Source organism: Phyllobates terribilis, unplaced genomic scaffold (genome assembly GCF_046119375.1).
Source record: "Phyllobates terribilis strain yellow unplaced genomic scaffold, ASM4611937v1 Scaffold_4__5_contigs__length_816908805, whole genome shotgun sequence".
In the NCBI taxonomy this organism is placed as follows: Eukaryota; Metazoa; Chordata; class Amphibia; order Anura; family Dendrobatidae; genus Phyllobates; species Phyllobates terribilis.
This window is the reverse complement of record NW_027362764.1, coordinates 74410180-74432323: the sequence shown is the minus strand read 5'-3', so window position 1 is coordinate 74432323 and position 22144 is coordinate 74410180. Positions and strand designations below refer to the sequence as shown.

General features: G+C 43.9%; 1 protein-coding gene across 3 annotated transcripts in view; it reads right to left on the bottom strand.

The window, feature by feature from the left end:
- The window catches only part of SPAG6 (sperm associated antigen 6), a 229105-nt gene that overhangs the window by 149048 nt on the left and 57913 nt on the right, over window positions 1-22144 (bottom strand). For 2 of the 3 annotated variants that reach the window (XM_073676499.1, XM_073676500.1), the window contains one exon: window positions 8885-9051. In XM_073676499.1, the coding sequence (XP_073532600.1) occupies window positions 8885-9051 (167 nt within the window). Of the gene's footprint in view, window positions 1-8884; window positions 9052-9521; window positions 9564-22144 lie in introns of all 3 variants that reach the window. The other variant, XM_073676498.1, reaches the window with a different exon arrangement.

Below are 22144 nucleotides of genomic sequence, written 5' to 3'. Positions count from 1 at the left end.
AATCCTTGAATGACTCTGATAATACTGATTTCACAACTATACATTCTAAGTCATCTCAGAATACAACAAGGTGATTTCTCTAGACATACATGAATTAAAGACCACCTTTCATGAATTTTTGCATGTCAAAGGGATTGTCCAGTGAAGACAAATAATCACCTACTCACAGGATAGGTGATAACGTGTTGATCGGTGGATGTCCGACTGCTGGGACGGTAGAACAGGGAATTTTTGTTATCCTTTAGAATGGAGTAGCAGTGCACATGCTCGATCACTGCTCCCTATGAGGCTGCCGAGCGCTGCGCTTTTTCCGGCAGCATCATGGAGAATGAATTGCGTGCCGCGCATGCATCCAACTAGCTGCTCCGTTTTGTACCAGGGATAAAAGTTCTCCAAATTTGCCGATCGGTTCAGGTCCCAGCAGTGAGAAACCCACTGATCACTTATCTACAGGATAAGTAACTTCATAAGTGATTACTTGTTTTAACATATCAACCCCTTTAAACTGGCTAGCCCATGATAAAATTGCTGAACAGTTGAATAACACAGTATTCCTTTTTTTCATTTCTCCTCTCCATGGTGGAGATATATTGCTTCTAAAGTTTAGGGTGCCTAACATGCTAATTTCTCTTTCAATTAAGGGAGCGCTAACAGGGATTCTTCTCTGGGGGAGTTTACTTTTTCCCTTTTATGACTCAATTTAAAGAAGGCCATGCATTAGGAAAAAAAAAGCAAACATTCTTATAGAACGTCAGAAATGTTTTCTTCATTGTGATCTGAAGAGACTAATGTGTCTAAGGGAAGAGTCAGATGGCCGTATAACTAGGACGGGGATCGCAATGCAATGCTAAGACTGGCAGTCAGCTCTCCCGACCCTAGCGTGACAGCTGCATAGGAATACATGCTGTCACCCTTGGGCTGGGAGAGCCACCAGCACGTCCGAGCATTGCGTTGAGATCCCCATCTGAATAATACGGTTGTCTGACTCTACCTTAAACCTGATCATTGTCATTATAAAAGCTTGGGGAGGAGAGCTGCAGGAGCTGCAATGTCCTTACATACAATGCTCTGTATCTATCCCGGGTATCCACGAACACTACCACGATACCTAGGATAGATCCAGAGCGCTGTATGTAACAAACACTGCTTCCATGATCATTTTCATCACTGCTACACACTGCAGCTTTCCTCCCCGCCACTGTAATGACATTCACAATGTAGTGACATGACAATGCCAGGAGAGGAGAGCTGCATCGGGGAGAAGTGATGAAGATGATCATGTGAGCAGTGTTGTGTCCCATTAAAGGAAATGCTGTCCTGTGTGAGAGGATCTGCCAGGACCAGGGATTGAGGCATATATACAGGAAGATCAGGGCACTTTCCAAACATAAAGTATATTAGTTGCCCAACGTTTTAATTTTAAGCTTATTTGACATCTAATACTTTTAGCTGGCAAACCCTTTAAACTAGAGTATATTGGAGAAAAATGTGCCAAAATTGTTATTTGGTGGACGCTATGAGCAGGTATAGATTTGTGCTATAATTTATTCCAATCAGTGGTGTAAATGCGTCATTCTACGGGTGGCCCCACACCCCATCATTAACCCCAACCACTTCTTTTGAACTTTAACAGTAGGCCAAAAACAATTTAGACCATAAATTTTAGCAAAGTCGTGATGTACACCAAAAGTACCAACTTTTTAATGCCAAAAAATTGACATAAATTTGGCCAGTATATTCCGCCAATAGTATATTGAAAAACAGCAGGCACTGCCTACTTAGCAGGGCTGTGGAGTTGGAGTTGGAGCCCATTTTGGTGGAGTCAGAGTCGGTATAAAATGGACCGACTCCAACTAATAAAATATATAATAAATTGGGTACAGAAGTTCAATGCAGTTTGTGGGAAATATTTTTTCATAAGAATTTGGGAAATTATGAAATGTCCTATAAATGTCTGTCCTATTCCTGATCTAAAGGTCTAGACTTTTAGCTGAGATAAATCTGTGCTACAGTAAATTTATCACTTAAACATGAGCCATGTATGAGGGAGTCAGAGTCGGTGTCATTGAAATTGAGGAGTCGGAGTCGGAGGTTTGGCTTACCGACTCCACAGCCCTGCTACTTAGGACAATCCACTGCCCCAGAAGAGTCCTCCAACAATAATCTGGTATTCTTGCTACTGGCATCTACAGTGATCAGTTGTGAAGAAATCGACCTGCAAGTATTTAATTCTTCTGCAATGCCCCGACTGGGAAAACAAAGCATTACACAGTGCCTATTAAGGGAAATCTATCACCAGGTTTTTGCTACATAATCTGAGAGCAGCATAATGTAGGGACAGAGACCCTGATTCCAGCAATGTGTCACTTACTAAGCTGCTTAGTGTATTTCTTATAAAATCACAGTTTTATCAGCAGAGGATTATCACTAGAGGACTAGTAAACCTGCTGCCAGGTTTTCCAGCCTCGCCCCCACTAGTGATTGGCAATTTTCTGCCTATGCACAGTGTACACAGAAAGCTACCAATCAATGGTGTGGGCAGGGTTACACAGAGTTCAGTATTCAGAGAACTGCTAGATATGCAGCACCCAGTAAAAAAAAGTGATACATCGCTGGTATCAGGGTCTCTGCCCATACAACATGCTGCTCTCATATGTGGTAGCAAAAACTGGGTGACAAATTCCCTTTAAGCAGGGCTGCAGAGTCGGAGTCAGTATAAAATGAACCGACCCCCGACTCCTAAAATATACTGCATATTAAATTGGGTCCAGTAGTTCAATTCAGGAGGTGCTGTAAATGTTTTCATAAGAATTTGAGACAGTTATGAAATGTCCTATAAATGTCTGTTCTATTCCTGATCTAAGGATCTCGGCGTTTAGTTGAGATGAATCTGTGCTGCACTTTATGTACATGCTTAGTAGTGAGGCAGTGCTGTGGAGTCGGAGTTGGAGAAATTGAGAAGTCGGAGTCGGTGATTTGGCTTACCGACTCCACAGCCCTGCCTTTAAGATCAAAAAGTTGTTTATGTTATGTATAAGATACCCTTTCTTATACTTTGAGTAAAAACAGGTTTTCTAAGCCAGACAACCCCTTTAATTTACATATGACAGGAAAAAAAACCTCTAAAAGATTAAAGCAAAGGTATGTGCTGTTCTAGCATCCACTAGGACTTTTAATAACAGTACCAGTCTTGTTGGAGGCAACATGCACATATTTAGTAAGGCAGGATACATAGTTTCTACCCTAGAACTGGTTAAATGACTGTAAGCTCAATGATTTCTCTTGTGTACGGAGAGTGTATTTTAATTCCATTTAGTTTCATCAATTCTGGTAAACTTTTGAGAGACCTTTTATATATCTGAAATTGTTGTTTTAAATAAACAAGCAGCTGCCTTTTCTGGGTTAAGTATCTCTATTATCCAGCAGACTGTCATTTAGGCTCTATTCATCAATATACACATGAATTATTTATGCAAACACAAGTATTCAAAGCCGCAATTCAATACAATGAGAGTATTTCCAACATAGAAGGCAAGAAAAAGGAAGGCTAAAGGCAGGCCCAGGGGAGGTTACGGGGCAGGCCTGGGGGTGGCTTTAAGTAAGGCCTGGGGATGCCTTGAGCAATCCCGGATGAGGCAGGCCTAGAGAATGAGATCTTTATTAACAGCAAATAGCTAATATCCCCTAATTGGTGACCTGTTTGTTAAAGACTTGCAGACTTAAAACAATAGACGAGTAGCAATATTAGATGTCTGCATGATCCTAAATGATCGGGATATGAACTTCCATTCGATCAGAGACTGCTCACGTTTTTATGCAAAAAGAATCAATTTTGTCAATGATGAATTATATTTTTTATTATTTGTCATTGATGTGAAAGATAATTTATTTCAATTGGCCTTCAGTACCAGGATCGTAAAGTAATTTCAATGTGAATTAGATTCAATGTAAGAACGGACTAGTACAGTGAAGCCAAAAAAGATCATTAAAAATAATAATAATTCTACAAATTAGTACTTAAAGGGGTATTCCGATCTCCAAGATCCAATCCCAATATGTAATAGCAGTAATAATAATAATAATATTAGCTAATATCTCCAATTAGAAATGTAGTATAGTATTTTGATTCGCCATTCACCTCATGTGCAGGCAATACAGGACCTTAGGTATCCACGGTTACGACCACTAGCAGCTAGCTAACTAAGGCTATGTGCCCACGATGCAGAAATGAAGCAGAAAATTTCTGCAGCATTTCTGCATCTCCCTGGCAGAAAAAAACGCATGAAGATTGTGCATGCGTTTTTCCTGCAGAATACATGCGGATCCACATGCGTTTCCGCATGCAGATTGACAAGCGCTTTCCAGGCAATAGCATCACTTGGAAAGTGCTTGACAACTAGGTCACACTATATAAATCCATGCAAACAGCATATATAGTGTGACCGTAAAACAATGCTTAAAATAAAGCTATACTCACCCCCGATGCCCCGTCGTGTGCTGCAGCGCTCCTTCCTGTCTGGTTCCCGGCTGCCGGCATATCGCGAGACACAGCGGTGAAGGGCCTGCGGTCACATGACTGTGACGTCACCGAAGGTCCTTCAGCGCTGCCGGCATGCAGAGAAGCCGTTGGACAGGTGAATATAAACTTTATTTTGTATTTTATTCTTTTTTTACAGGTACAATGGTACCCAGGTCTGGATGAGAGTCTTCTCTCCTCCAGAACTGGGTACCATCCGCACATAGAGACGCATATTATCCGCGTGTACAAATGTACAGACGCGCATTCTATGCGTCTCAATGCAAAATTAATGAACATGCTGTGGATTTATGAGCGCTACAGAAACGCTGCGGAAAAATCCACAGCATGTGCATTGACATTGCAGAATGCCATTGGGGACCATGGGGTGCGGATTACCATGCGTTTTTTATGCGTTTCCGCTGCGGAAATTCTGCAGCGGAAAAGCATGAAAAACGCATCCTGTGCACGCAGCCTAACTGTCACTTTATCAATTGACGTAACCATGGATACCTTAGGTCCCGCAATGCCTGCACACGAGGAAAGAGACATAGCAAATCAAAAATACTATACTACATTTAGTAGAAAGCAGTCGCGAAACGCGCGTCGAGGCCCGTTCCTGACAGGAGTGACCAGCCCTCCACTGTCCCCTGTACGAGCATTTTCGTGGGTGAGTCACTTTTTGGTCGTGTGGGTGATATACGAATAGGATGAATCCAGTGATATACTTCCTTACCTGATTGACCTGATTCCCTCTTGACTTTTTATTACTCCTTATGTTTGCTTGTACCATCTTTCCCGCTCTCTCCTTGTCCCATTCTCTTCTTTTTTCACTCTCTATCTTTAATCTTTTTGGGGTGGTATCCTTAGGCATAGTGTTATACCGCAGCCACTGACCTGAGCCCATCCTGTGCAGTCATATATCTTGGTGATTCCCCTCAGGATATCTTCCCTTAGGGGACCCATGTGCATTTACAGTCATTTTTCTTGATGCCTATCTTTCCATCGTATATTTATGATGTATTGTCTAGACATTTAGTTTTCCATTTCTTTATGGGGCTAAGGATATGGTGGGACCTCTTTGATCCACAAGTCTATATATTGTCTTTATATGTTTTGATACTACCTATGTAAAAGAATTTTTAATAATAAAGCTTATTTATGCCAGTTTACTCATTTGCCCTTTTCGGTTTTCTATCAATTGTTTTGAGTAGGCGCTGCTTTGCGGTTATGGGGTGTGAGTGGTATCCCCTCCACACCACTTACCCGCTGCTTCAAATATGCTGGCCAAAGTGTTTTCTATATTTTTAATTGGAGGTATTTGCTAATATTATTATTACACCTACTACATATTGGGATAAGATCTTGGAGATGGGAATACCCCTTTAACAAAAATAAAACTCCCTTAAAGAGGACCTGTCAATTGCCATAAATATACAGGGTGGGCCATTTATATGGATACACCTAAATTAAATGGGAATGGTTGGTGATATCAACTTCCTGTTTGTGGCACATTAGTATATGGGAGGGGGAAAACTTTTCCAGATGGGTGGTGACCATGGCGGCCATTTTGAAGTTGGCCATTTTGGATCCAACGTTATTTTTTCAATGGGAAGAGGGTCATGTGACACATCGAACGTATTGAGAATTTCATAAGAAAAACAATGGCGCGCTTGGTTTTAACGTAACTTTATTCTTTCATGAGCTTTTTACAAGTTTATGACCACTTATAAAATGTTATCAAAGTGCTGGCCATCGTGTTGGATTGTCAATGCAAACCTCTTCTCCCACTCTTGACACACTGATAGCAACACCGCAGAAGAAATGCTAGCACAGGCTTCCAGTATCCGTTGTTTCAGATGCTGCACATATCACTGAGTCTGTACATGCGGATTATATGCGTTTCAATGTGCGGATGGTACCCGGGTTTGGAGAAGAGGAGACTCTCCTCCGAGCCCGGGTACCATAGTACCTGTAAAAAAATAATAAAATAAAAAATAAATTATACTTACCTTCTGATGGCCCCCGGTGTCCTTGTCACGGCTTTCCAGCAGATCGCGGTGGACTCAAGGACCTGCGGTGACATCATTTAGTCATGTGACAGGTCACGCGACCGCTGACGTCAGTAGGTCCTTTAATCTACCGTGAGCTGCCGGCAAGCCAAGACAAGGACACCGGGGGCCATCAGAAGGTAAATACAGTTATATGAAAAAGTTTGGGCACCCCTATTAATCTTAAGCTTAATGTTTTATAAAAATTGGTGTTTTTGCAACAGCTATTTCAGTTTGATATATGTAATAACTGTTGGACACAGTAATGTTTCTGCCTTGAAATGAGGTTTATTGTACTAACAGAAAATGTGCAATCTGCATTCAAACAAAATTTGACAGGTGCATAAGTATGGGCACCCTTATCATTTTCTTGTTTTAAATACTCCTACCTACTTTTTACTGACTTACTAAAGCCCTTTTTTTGGTTTTGTAACCTCATTGAGCTTTGAACTTCATAGCCAGGTGTATGCAATCATGAGAAAAGCTACTTAAAGTGGCCACTTGCAAGTTGTTTGAATCTCCTCTGAAGAGTAGCATCATGGGCTCCTCAAAACAACTGTCAAATGATCTGAAAACAAAGATTATTCAACATAGTTGTTCAGGGGAAGGATACAAAAAGCTGTCTCAGAGATTTAACCTGTCAGTTTCCACTGTGAGGAACATAGTAAGGAAATGGAAGAACACAGGGACAGTTCTTGTTAAGGCCAGAAGTGGCAGGCCAAGAAAAACATCAGAAAGGCAGAGAAGAAGAATGGTGAGATCAGTCAAGGACAATCCTCAGACCACCTCCAGAGAGCTGCAGCATCAACTTGCTGCAGATGGTGTCACTGTGCATCGGTCAACTATACAACGCACTTTGCACAAGGAGAAGCTGTATGGGAGAGTGATGCGAAAGAAGCCGTTTCTGCAAGCACGCCACAAACAGAGTCGGCTGAGGTATGCAAAAGCACATTTGGAGAAGCCAATTTCTTTTTGGAAGAAGGTCCTGTGGACTGATGAAACCAAGATTGAGTTGTTTGGTCATACAAAAAGGCGTTATGCATGGCGGCAAAAAAACACAGCATTCCAAGAAAAACACTTGCTACCCACAGTAAAATTTGGTGGAGGTTCCATCATGCTTTGGGGCTGTGTGGCCAATGCCGGCACCGGGAATCTTGTTAAAGTTGAGGGACGCATGGATTCCACTCAGTATCAGCAGATTCTTGACAATAATGTTCAAGAATCAGTGACAAAGTTGAAGTTACGCAAGGGATGGATCTTTCAGCGAGACAATGATCCAAAACACCGCTCCAAATCTACTCAGGCATTCATGCAGAGGAACAATTACAATGTTCTGGAATGGCCATCCCAGTCCCCAGACCTGAATATCATTGAACATCTGTGGGATCATTTGAAGAGGGCTGTCCATGCTCGGCGACCATCAAACTTAACTGAACTGGAATTGTTTTGTAAAGAGGAATGGTCAAAAATACCTTCATCCAGGATCCAGGAAATCATTAAAAGCTACAGGAAGCGACTAGAGGCTGTTATTTTTGCAAAAGGAGGATCTACTAAATATTAATGTCACTTTTCTGGTGAGGTGCCCATACTTATGCACCTGTCAAATTTTGTTTGAATGCAGATTGCACATTTTCTGTTAGTACAATAAACCTCATTTCAAGGCAGAAACATTACTGTGTCCAACAGATATTACATTTATCAAACTGAAATAGCTGTTGCAAAAACACCAATTTTTGTAAAACATTAAGCTTAAGATTAATAGGGGTGCCCAAACTTTTTCATATAACTGTATAATATTTATTTCTTTTTTTTTTACCATTCTTTCGGTCACACTATATAAATCCATGCCGCTGAAGCTAAATTCACTTGGAAAGCGCTTAACGGCCCGCATGCGGAAATGCATGTGAAAAACGCTTCACTTCCGCTTGTCCCTGGCAGGAAAAACGCATGTACAATCCGCATGCGTTTTTTCTGCCAGGGAGATGCAGAAACGCTCAGGAAAAATCCGGAGCATTTCTGCATCGTGGGCACATAGCCTATTACTTAAGAGACACAATGATAACTCTCTGGCAGATAGTTAATCTGAGCTGTAATGGGAGGAGTGCCTTCTCCCCTTGGAGCCTAATACATAAATGTTACATAAATGTCGATATTTCCAGCTCTATCATCATCCAGACCTTGATGCCCTCAACTTGCAGCAGCCCTATGTGACGTATTTGGAGAATTCACTCACTTCTTATAAATTATTTCAGGCTATAATTTCATGCTTGTCACAATGGAATCAAGTCTTTAAAAAAGCCATAAAGTATTTACTTACGTTCTGCTCGGCTAGAGAATACACAAGCTGTGGAAGAATGTCTCCTTTAACAACTGCTTCTGCCAGATCATCATTATAATTGGCGAGTCTCCCAAGAGCCAAAGCAGAGGTCTGCTGGATAGTTGGGACCACATCCAAGAGCAGGGGCCGCAGCAGAGACATCACGCCTAAATTACAGCAGAAAATTAAAAGAAAAGAATTAAGAGTGACAACGGCCCAATCCCTATGGGAAAAAATATTCCTTGTGTAATGACGGTTTATTATGTGACCGTAATTTCTGTCAATGTCAATCTAATCAGTGTAAACAGCATATTGCATAATATATGTATAACAGGATTGAAAGAAACTGCTTAATGAGGTTTACCTGCTAAATAAATGTATTACTCCTCCACTTCTATGAGACAGATGGAGATACCTATTCCATAGATGTGAATGGAGCCATGGACACATTCACACCACCAGCTAGGTGGCAATGGGTCACCAATGGTCGAGCTCCCAGTAATCATTCGTTTATCACCAATCCTACCTAAAAATATTCACTTCTACACGAAGAAGACATTTAATATAAAGACAGATTTCTAGTATCAAGTTTAATTGCTTTATAATTAAAGGTTCTACAAGTTTGTAAATTCCTCACCACTTTCAAAATTTTTGCTTGCGGTTGGTGAATCTTTACAGTCTGGGGAAGAAAAACCTCCAATAAGTGATTTGTATGAGCAGCGCAACAAGAAGGGTTTTTCAGTCACTTGACCTGTATTCACGAATGGAGTGGAATTTAAAGGAACTGTCAGCACGTTTATGTTATGAACGTAACACACACTCACTCATGGGTAACAGAAAAAGGGAAGACCTACTACAGGGAGACGCCGAACTCACACCCAACTGGCCCTGAACAGACTAGAAAGACCCTAGCTGTACAACTCAAAAACACCACCTCAGACCTGGCTCACTAAAAGGCCATTGAGGGGTTTCTTGTACCACCTGAAGAATCAGAGAGGAGGCCGCAACACACTGCCAACAAGAGGAGAGGAAAGTGTGCAGGAAGATACGAAACACATTCATATAGGATAGAGAGGGAAAGCTATGGAGAGCCAAAAGTAAACGAAACAGGTAAAATTTCCCAAAAACCTAAAAAGAGGAATTGGAAAGGAAAACAAACAGATTCATTGCAGGAATTCAACTGGTGTTTACCAAAAAAGGTAAACCCCTTAGCTGAAGGGCTGGAACTCCTAAATCCAAGTCCACCTAGAGGTATAACCAGCAAGGAAGTACAGTGAAGGGGAACATATATAACCCAACCCAGAATGTGATAGGACAGACCAAAACAGGAAAATGGAAAATACCTGTATAGGAGCAAACCAAGAAGGAGGGAACAAAGACAATTGGAACAAACAGCATTTGAACAGGGAAGAAAAGGCAATCCTCTTCCCTTAAAAAAAAAACAATAAAAACAATTTGACGAAAAGGCAATAGCTCAGCAGAAAGGGGAACAGACAACGCAGCAACAGGTCAGCAGATCGAATCCTCAAACTGAGCCATAACAGTTTATACACATGGAAGAAGTAGTGTTATAGCGGATTTTCCCCCAATAAAAATTATATATTTTTTTGTAGCACTCCAGTGTGCCAGTCATGAGAAACCTAGTGTAGATATAATATGCAAATGAATCTTGAAGTGCACTGGGGGGATGTTTAGGAACTTCAAAGGGTTTGTGCTCTACTTGTACAACCCCTTCTTAATTGGTATATTCCCCTCGTAAAATAAAACCATCCTGTACTCACCTCGGTTATCAGCGCCGTCTCAGTGATGTGTGCACCTGGTCTCTCAGGGCTCGTGACGTTGTTATACCACATGCGCCCTGCATCCAGTCCATCAGTCCCCTAACTGCTGCATACTATCAGTGTCCTCAGAAATCAGATGACAATGGACAGGATGTCATAGCTCAGTCTCTGAGGGACCGGCAGAGCAGAAATGCATTTGACAGGTAGCGAATTGTTTTTTTTCTATTTTATAATGGTCTTTACTCTATGTCAAATTTTGGAAAAATACTTATCCATACCCACACGAGCCGTAAATTACAATGGAAAAAATCTGATGCAGATTCACCATTGAATTTGCTGCAAAATTAAAATGCCAAAAAAATGTTGGCAGAAAATCCACAGCATATTGCCCATTTGAACAAAGCATATGGTGAATTTTGTGTGCCAGACTGAACTTCAACCTTTCCTAAATATCCATAACTGTACTTCATCCAATAGTAAGAATAACATTTATTTACATAGAACTAAATAAATGTCCCTTAACACTGCCTCGGTCTATGAATAACAGCAGAGATTATATACTAAATCCTTTCCAAAAAATCATGCCACAATCCCGTCTATATTTTTTCTTTTTGACACTTTCCAAATATCCAAAAGCTGGATCAAATTAGTCCCCTATGCTACTTCTAAATGGAATTCCCTTGCTTCCATTTTGCTCCTAGATTTCACCAATACACAAATCTGTCAAATGTTTTATTTTAAATAATTCCCCAAGTTACAGAAACGCAGAGTGTGAGCAAAACACCCAACATCTGTGTCTGGTTAAGGGTGGGATACAAGTAAAACATTTACAGACTTACAGAAGTACAGTCGGGATCCAGTGGCAGCAACATGGCTTACTCCGATCCACCAGTCAAGACCCTGCACACACTGCTACACAGAGCTCGATTACGGGAAAAATATATAGATTTTATGTTTGGCAGTTCATTAATTTTTTTCACATTTGAGAGTGTAAATTATAATAAAAAAAATAAAGAGGTTGTTGTCTGTCATGGCAAGTGTTCCCCCTACAAATATATTGTCATTACATATTTTTTATTAGTTTATATATGTGTACTATATGATATGGGAAGTTTTAGTATATATTTCCTAAAACGTCTGTCCTGTGCCATTCCTGCTATTCTTCTTGAAATATATTTAACAATTCAAAACAGAAATAGTAACATCTTATTGTCAGCTTACTCGTACGTTTCCAGTAAAAATAATAAAGGGAGAGCTCAGTGCACAGTTATAAGGGGGCATTCTAAAAACATAATTCATTATAGGATAGTGAAAAATGCACGATAGGTTGGGGTCAGACCATGGATTCCCCTCCCTATTAAAAAGAAGAATGGGAGTCCCATGTCCCCCCTGTGAGAATGGTCAGGCATGTGCACCATTGCTCCATTCACATGGGTTTTTGGGACCCATCTTCACTGATCCAGATATTTCAGGAGAACTGACGGGTCCTTTTTAATATCAATCAAAGAATGCAATGAAAATAGAGGGAGAGAAGAATGCTTACTGTTAATTGGTGATGTCTAATATAATAATGCATCATTGGGACACAAATCAAAACTTTTCTATTGATACTGATATAATCTAAAACAGTGGCATAAAGAGGACATGGTGATTTCTGGGTCAATCCATCACATCATGATTCATGCTTAAATATTACTGTCGTTCCTGTGGCCTCCTCTGATATCTGTATTACGTGACAGCACTCAACTGAACTAACGCAAAATCCCAATTTTTTTTTTGTACGCCGCTCTAAAACTATATGGTCATATGTTAGAGGTCCCAAAAACGCTTTTTTAATACACGGGAAAAGAAAAAAAGTAGAGATACACATACCACCTGAACTTTAGCCACTCTTGGCTCATGCCAGGTCCAATACACCTCAAAGACAAATTAGACATTTACATCAGGAATATTGCTTTATATTTATAAACAAGCTTATACATATATAATGCCATTATATTATATTATATTATATATAACTCTCAATAAAAATAGGGATGCATGTAGACAGAGAGAAATTTCAGAGTATATAGTTATCAGAACAGTCAGGTTGTGGCAGAACTTAACCTCTGGATGCCCATTAAATTGTAAATGCTAAATGTTGGCATCAATATCAGTTTAATAGGCAGTTTTCAATTTCACTTTCTATAAAAAAAATATATACAGTACAGACCAAAAGTTTGGAAACAGCTTCTCATTTAAAGATTTTTCTGTATTTTCATGACTATGAAAATTGTACATTCACACTGAAGGCATCGAAACTATGAATTAATGTAGCACCCCGAGGGCTCGGCTGCTACAGGGGTATTGCACCTCGAACCAGAGGTGTGATATTCCACTCCCGGGTAAGGATGGAGTATGGACTAGGGCTCAGTAAGCTGCATGTACCACACACACCCCATTTCCGAGGGACAGCTCAACGGTGCTCCCACTAGACAGAAGTGCAGGCACGACAGCATCTGTCCCTGGCTGGAGTGGGGAGGGGGAGGAAAACCCAGTGGTGTAGGAGCAGATAGGGGTGGGTCTCTGGGCATAGGTAGGAGCCCATTGGTTGCTAGTCACCTGGGCTCGGGTGTTAGAAGGAGGTATAAAAGGTGGGCACCATCTTAGAACAGGAGTCAGTGCAGTGCAGTGCAGAGAAGAAGTCAAGAGTGAGAGGAGAAGACAGGAAGCAGAGCCCCTGCATGGGCTCTGCTCCGCAGGCAGGCCTTGTCAGGAGGCCGGAGCCTGAGAGAGAGAGAAAGGAGAAGGAACAGAAAGGACAGTAAGAAAGGAAGCAAGGAACAGGAACACAGAGAAAGGCCCAGAGACACGAGTGAAGAAGGAACCCTAAAAACCCACGAGATAACGGGTGAAGGGTTGGCAGAGCAGGGTACCGGAACCCAAATTGGTGGAGGCGACTAATCCTCAGCCAAAACCGGAGGTTGTGACCACATCTTGGTGCGACCCCTCACTACATCCACCAGGAAAGCATACCACATAGGGTCAGGGAAACGGGAGAGAGGTTTCACCAACAGAAGGCCCGAGGAAGCTGGACAAAGGTGGGTCACTGGTGGGGACGGCCAGAGAAAGGAAAGGAAGGGAGTCCTGTGCCACGCTCTGGAATTGCCTGGGAGTTGGTCGAGCCCCTTGCCTGGTGGACGCAGCACGGCTTGGGCAGTCACCGCCGGTACCGAGGTGACTAGGACCAGTAAAGAACTGTGAGTAAAGCATTGGAAACTGCAACCACACGTCTCTGTGTTTCATCGCCGCACCAGCACCATTAGTATTGGGACGCTCACACCATCACTACCATCATCTACTCTAGCTGCCCTGAGGCAATACTTCTCCCGTGGGGAGTTATCCCATTCTTGGCTGCGCATATAACATCAGCCTCAGCGGTCTGCAGCGCAGCGGCGGTCCCCACTGACCGCAATCCACGGGTGGCGTAGTCGGACACTTATTACAACACAAATAGACTGCCACTGGTTTGACCACCCTGGGCACGGACCGGGTCACCGCCACACGGAGACCACAACCCCCAGTATCTTACAGAAGGCCCGGCTCCGGGTTCCCCAGCACAGGCCCAGGGGGCGCGTCAACTTTGGCGTAGTCGGCAGGATCGAGACCAACCCGCCACAAGCGGGTATTGCGTGCCTGAAGAAGATTGTGCATGTACCTTGAAAAGAAGTCTCCCGCCATTTCCAGAAGTTTCCCGCCGTCCGGAGTCGTTTCCCGCCATCCGGAGCCGATTCCCGCCATCAGACGCCATCTTGGGTCTTTTCCCGACATCGGACGTCATCTTGGGTCGTTTCCCGCCATCCGCAGCCGCTTCCCGCCATCGGACGCCATCTTCGGGACGCCGTGCGGGAAGAAGAGGGGCGTGGACGCCGAAAGCGCGCAAGATCTGTAGCTCCGCCCCACGCACTGACGCTGCGTAAGGTCCTGGAAGGGAGAGGGAGCGACGCTGATGTCGCAGGAGAGCGACGCAAGGTCCTCAACCCCGACGATCGACTGCGGAGCCGCGGCCTACGGAGGAAGATCAACGCAAGGTAGGCCACGGTCCACCAGGGGGGAGGAGGACACCAGGAACGGAGAGCAAGATGACGGACCGGCAGCAGACTAAGCTGCCCAGCATCGGCAGTGCCCCAGCCATCGCGGGCCCCGACCAGCGCCAGGAGAAGACGCGTGATGCAGGAGCGGTCGCGGGAGCAGGTAAGAGGAGTCTCCCTGTCCCGGACGCTGCCAGCGTCAGCCTGCTCCCGGGCCCCATGGAGGAGCTGCCAATCCCGGGTGCTGCAGACACCAACCTGCTCCAGACCCCGCAACAAGCCCTGCAGCCGAGCCCTCCAGCCCTGGGCACTGCCACCACCAGCCCGCGCCCAGGCCCAAAGTCGCACCCACTGACCCCGGGCGTCATTAACAGCGACCTTCTCCAGGCCCGGTCGCAAGGCCTGCTACACAAGGGCGCAAAGGGACTGTATGCCCTCCATGTCCACCGTCTAACAAAGGAGGAGCTGCGGTACCGCCCAGACATGGACTACCCTGAGGGCCCGGACGGGTCTGAAGAGTACAAGGAGGAAGCATCAGGAGGACACCGTTACCAGTGAACGGTAAATGGAACTGTATATAGTTACCCGTAAGGGTATAGAAACTGTTGCTGAGTGGAGTGTGGTCCCCGTTGGGACTAATGTGGACTGTTACTTGTGTGCCCCTAATCCCTAACCAGGCTGAGGACTGTGAGCAGCCACTCCCTTATCCCCAATGGCCGAGGACTGAGAGCGGCCACCCTTGTAAATAGTTGCGCTTCTTAAAGCGCCCCCTACTGGTTTTATACGAAACTGCAACGTCTACCTCGGAACCAAATGGACTGTTGCACCTTTACCTGGTCACAAGTTGCACAACGGCCAGAGCTCAGGAATGTTTTACTTGAAAAAGTTTTATACTGAAAAAGTTTCATATGCTGCTAAAGGAGTTTATAGTATTCTATATGTGTGTGAAGAAAGTCTTATAATGTTTTTACGATGTTTATACCAGTAACGTTTAAAAGGAAAAGAGTACCTCCCATAAAGGGATGGGTTAATTGTTGAATGTCTTATATGCGAATGCATTCTAAAAATTTGTATGTTTTCAAATTGTTTTATTCTTTTCCAGCCCGAGGACGTGCTGTGATTTACCAGGGGGGAATGTAGCGCCCCGAGGGCTCGGCTGCTACAGGGGTATTGCACCTCGAACCAGAGGTGTGATATTCCACTCCCGGGTAAGGATGGAGTGTGGACTAGGGCTCAGTAAGCTGCATGCACCACACACACACCATTTCCGAGGGACAGCTCAACGGTGCTCCCACTAGACAGAAGTGCAGGCACGACAGCATCTGTTCCTGGCTGGAGTGGGGAGGGGGAGGAAAACCCAGTGGTGTAGGAGCAGATAGGGGTGGGTCTCTGGGCATAGGTAGGAGCCCATTGGTTGCTAGTCACCTGGGCTCGGGTGTTAGAAGGAGGTATAAAAGGTGGGCACCATCTTAGAACAGGAGTCAGTGCAGTGCAGTGCAGAGAAGAAGTCAAGAGTGAGAGGAGAAGACAGGAAGCAGAGCCCCTGCATGGGCTCTGCTCCGCAGGCAGGCCTTGTCAGGAGGCCGGAGCCTGAGAGAGAGAGAAAGGAGAAGGAACAGAAAGGACAGTAAGAAAGGAAGCAAAGAACAGGAACACAGAGAAAGGCCCAGAGACACGAGTGAAGAAGGAACCCTAAAAACCCACGAGATAACGGGTGAAGGGTTGGCAGAGCAGGGTACCGGAACCCAAATTGGTGGAGGCGACTAATCCTCAGCCAAAACCGGAGGTTGTGACCACATCTTGGTGCGACCCCTCACTACATCCACCAGGAAAGCATACCACATAGGGTCAGGGAAACCGGAGAGAGGTTTCGCCAACAGAAGGCCCGAGGAAGCTGGACAAAGGTGGGTCACTGGTGGGGACGGCCAGAGAAAGGAAAGGAAGGGAGTCCTATGCCACGCTCTGGAATTGCCTGGGAGTTGGTCGAGCCCCTTGCCTGGTGGACGCAGCACGGCTTGGGCAGTCACCGTCGGTACCGAGGTGACTAGGACCAGTAAAGAACTGTGAGTAAAGCATTGGAAACTGCAACCACACGTCTCTGTGTTTCATCGCCGCACCAGCACCATTAGTACTGGGACGCTCACACCATCACTACCATCATCTACTCTAGCTGCCCTGAGGCAATACTTCTCCCGTGGGGAGTTATCCCATTCTTGGCTGCGCATATAACATCAGCCTCAGCGGTCTGCAGCGCAGCGGCGGTCCCCACTAACCGCAATCCACGGGTGGCGTAGTCGGACACTTATTACAACACAAATAGACTGCCACTGGTTTGACCACCCTGGGCACGGACCGGGTCACCGCCACACGGAGACCACAACCCCCAGTATCTTACAGAAGGCCCGGCTCCGGGTTCCCCAGCACAGGCCCAGGGGGCGCGTCATTAACACATGTGGAATTATATACTTAACAAAAAAGTGTGAAACAACTGAAAATATGTCTTATATTCTAGGTTCTTCAAAGTAGCCACCTTTTGCTTTGATGACTGCTTTGCACACTCTTGGCATTCTCTTGATGAGCTTCAAGAGGTAGTCACCGGAAATGGTCTTCCAACAATCTTGAAGGCGTTCCCAGAGATGCTTAGCACTTGTGGCCCTTTTGCCTTCACTCTGCAGTCCAGCTCACCCCAAACCATCTCGATTGGGTTCAGGTCTGGTGACTGTGGAGGCCAGGTCATCTGGCGCAGAACCCCATCACTCTCGTTCTTGGTCAAATAGCCCTTACACAGCCTGGAGGTGTGTTTGGGGTCATTGTCCTGTTGAAAAATAAATGATGGTCCAACTAAACGCAAACCGGATGGAATAGCATGCCTCTGCAAGATGCTGTGGTAGCCATGCTGGTTCAGTATGCCTTCAATTTTGAATAAATCCCCAACAGTGTCACCAGCAAAGCACCCCCACACCATCACACCTCCTCCTCCATGCTTCACGGTGGGAACCAGGCATGTAGAGTCCATCCGTTCACCTTTTCTGGGTCACACAAAGACACGGTGGTTGGAACCAAAGATCTCAAATTTGGACTCATCAGACCAAAGCACAGATTTCCACTGGTCTAATGTCCATTCCTTGTGTTCTTTAGCCCAAACAAGTCTCTTCTGCTTGTTGCCTGTCCTTAGCAGTGGTTTCCTAGCAGCTATTTTACCATGAAGGCCTGCTGCACAAAGTCTGGTCTCTAATCTGAGCTGCTGTTAACCTGCGATTTCTGAGGCTGGTGACTCGGATAAACTTATCCTCAGAAGCAGAGGTGACTCTTGGTCTTCCTTTCCTGGGGCGGTCCTCATGTGAGCCAGTTTCTTTGTAGCGCTTGATGGTTTTTGCAACTGCACTTGGGGACACTTTCAAATTTTTCCCAATTTTTCGCACTGACTGACCTTCATTTCTTAAAGTAATGATGGCCACTCGTTTTTCTTTACTTAGCTGCTTTTTTCTTGCCATAATACAAATTCTAACAGTCTATTCAGTAGGACTATCAGCTGTGTATCCGCCAGACTTCTGCACAACACAACTGATGGTCCCAACCCCATTTATAAGGCAAGAAATCCCACTTATTAAACCTGACAGGGCACACCTGTGAAGTGAAGACCATTTCCGGTGACTACCTCTTGAAGCTAATCAAGAGAATGCCAAGAGTGTGCAAAGCAGTCATCAAAGCAAAAGGTGGCTACTTTGAAGAACCTAGAATATAAGACATATTTTCAGTTGTTTCACACTTTTTTGTTAAGTATATAATTCCACGTGTGTTAATTCATAGTTTTGATGCCTTCAGTGTGAATTTCTGTATTTTCATGACTATGAAAATTGTATAAATCTTTAAATGAGAAGGTGTGTCCAAACTTTTGGTCTGTACTGTATATATTATTATTAGCTGAACTCGGATTTGCATATCCAAGAACACAGCAATTAATTCACTTCCTCTTGCCGACTGATGTCAATTGCTATTTTCCTGTTTGTCTTTTTTCAACAGTACTAACTATGTAACTATCCTGCATGACCTTAAGAAAAGCGTGATTTATTGGTCTGCCCGGGATACAGGCGCATGGAATTGCCGATGCTGAACTCTTTAAAATGAAGGTTTCAATGCTGTGAGTAAAGTGGATGCAACAACTGCCACATAGCTCAAAGGAACAGCTGCCTCTTTAGAGCCAGCAGCCTCTCTCCTACTTGCAGCTCAATAGATCAACTTCCCTTGTAAACTGTTACAATGTGCACAGTCTGCTGAAACAGCTTACAAGGCCAGGAGAGGAGAGAGCTAAGCAAGGGCTCCTATTGTAGGCCTCTGCTGGCAGCCAGCACTCTCTGCCTGTGTATGGCATCAGCCCCTGGATGGAGACTATGTATTTAGTGGGGGGAGCTAAGCAAATACTGTAAATTTTCGGTCTTCAGCACTTTTTTAAGGGGATATTCACGTAAGAAAAAAAACTTCTGATACAACAAAGATACACATGTGAAGATGACATTAGTGAAGTTTGTGATCTGAGACCAACAGAGATTTCCAGAATTAAAGGATATACAAGAATAACCAAATCCCTTTGACATCTCTAGAGATTTCTGTTCCTGAAAATCCAGCCTAACGTTCTCTGAATATTCCAATAGCTCTGAATATTTCCTAACTTAAAACGTTTTGTCAGATTTCCAATAATGGGTGTCACTTCACTGCGGTATAGGGGTTAGCAGTGTCGCCCTGTTGGGCTCTTGGGCATGAATCCAACCAAAGTGGACACATGTTTGGAGTTTATATTTTGCCCCTGTGTTTGTGTGGGATTCCTCCGTTTTCCTACAATGCTCCAAAAACTTATTGATATGATGATGGACTGATGTAAGTGATTAAACTCTATGTGCAGCCCTACAGAATATGTTGGCTATGCATAAAAAAAATTAATCTTAGCTGTGTTAGAGGGGTTCCTGTACTCTGTACAGAATAGAAAGGGATTGACAACATTGACAAACTGGAGCCCCACTATGGTGCTGCACAGGACATGTGTCTGGTTTGCTTTCCATGACCCTTAGGCCAATTCCTTACCCTCTTGTTTGCTAACTATCCCTTTTCTTTGGAGAGCGAAGTCTTGAAGTCACTTTCAGTATTTAATAACAAAAAGCTAGAGACCAATCTCTCCAAGCGCCCGTTCCCTATTGTACCTGCATGCTACACCTCCTAATCTCTACAAATCCCTTTAATTATGGAAATCAGAATAACAGGTTTCACCAATAAGAGTGGGTCAAATGTACAGTTGAAACCAGAAATTTACATACACTATATAAAAAGACACATATGCATGTTTTTCTCAATATCTGACATGAAATCAGAATAAAGCTTTCCTGTTTTAGATCAATTAGGATTACCATCATTTTTAATATTTTCCAAATGCCAGAATAACGAGAGAGAGAGAATGTGTTAAGGCATTTTTATTACTTACTGCAAAGTCAAAAGTTTACATACACTAAGATTATTATGCCTTAAAACAATTCTGGACTGCCCATGTGATGATGTCATGTTTGGAAGCTTCTGTTTTTTTGGCAACATCTGAGTTAATTAGAGACACACCTGTGGATGTATTTTAATGCACACCTGAAACACACTGCTTCTTTGTGTAGCATCATGGGAAAGTCTAAAGAAATCAGCCAAGATAGCAGGAAGAGAATTGTGGACTTGCACAAGTCTGGCTGATCCTTGGGTACAATTTCAAGATACCTGAAGGTGCCTCGTTCATCTGTACAAACAATTATACACAAGTACAAACAAGGTGGGAATGTCCAGCCATCATACCGCTCAGGAAGGAGACGGAGTCTGTGTCCCAGAGATGAATGTGCTTTGGTCTGACATGTGCATATCAACCCAAGGACAAAAGCAAAAGACCTTGTGAAGATGATGGCGGAAGCTGGTAAGATTGTGTCAATAAGTACAGTGAAACAAGTACTGTATCAACATGGGCTGAAAGGCCACTCTGCCAGGAAGAAGCAATTACTCCAAAAGAAACATAAAAAAGCCAGATTAATGTTTGCAAATGCACACAGGAACGACCTTAATTTTTGGAGACATGTTCTGTGGTCTGATGAAACTAAAATTTAACTTCTTGGGCATAATGACCGTCGTTACGTTTGGAGGAAAAAGGGAGAAGCTTGGAAGCCATCCCAACAGAGAAACACGGGGGTGGCAGCATCAGGTTGTGGGATTGTTTTGCTGCAGGAGGGACTGGTGCACATCACAAAATAGATGACATTATGAGAAAGGAAGATTATGTGGCAGTACTGAAGCAACATCTCAAGACATCAGCCAGGAAGTTAAAGCTTGGGCGGAGATGGGTCTTCCAAATGGACAATGACCAGAAACATACTGCCAAAATGGTAACAAAGTGGCTTAAGGATAACAAAGTCAATGTTTGGGAGTGGCCATCACAAAGCCCTGATATCAATCCTATTGAAAATGTATGGGCAAAGCTGAAAAGCCAGGTGCGAGCAAGGCGACCTACAAACCTGGAATCAGTTACACCAGTTTTGTCAGGAGGAATGGGCCCAAATGCTGACCAACTATTGTGAGAAGTCTCAGTCGTGCCCTATATAGTCTTTCAGGGGTCCTGTATACTCTATGGAGCACATATATTTGTGAGAGTCTACCTGGCTAACTCAGTGACAATTGGAGTATGTATTCCGTAATCGCCTCCCACTTATCCTCTTCTATCGGTCCCAAGTCGTCTTCCTACTTTCTTTAGCCTTAATCGGATAGTTGATTAAAAAGGTGTGCATTAAGTCCTTATAAATAAGTGACATAACTCCTTTTGTTCCCCCATCACTACAGACATAGTCCACCAATATGTCTTTTTGGACCCTCATAGAAACAGTCTTACCCTGCGCTATGTAAGCGTGACAGAACTGTCTGTACTGGAATCTACAGATCTCAGATAACTCATATTCCTCCTGTAGTTTCTCAAAAGTCACTAGTCCTTGCGAGTCCTGTAATTGGGCCATGTATTGGATTCCTTTCCTCGTCCAGTTTTTAAATTACCCCATTTTGTCAAACTCCGGCAGTTTTTCATTTTGCCATATAGAGGAATAATTAGTCAGGGCCTCCACTCCCCTAATCCTTTTAATCTCCTCCCATACCTTGTGTATCAGGGCGAGAGTGGGGCATGACAGTCCCAGTTTCCTAAAACTACCTGCCTCCAGTCCTTGAACCAATGAATCTCTCCCCAGTACCAGAGTCAATATCTGCCACACCGAACACATTCCCTCTGTCTCTCTCTATCCACTCAGCTGTTGACCTTGAGCTGCTAGATAGTATATGCACGGGCCTGGGAGTGCCAGCCCCCCCTCATCTTTGGGCCCCTGTAATATTTCCAATCTAATTCTCAGTTG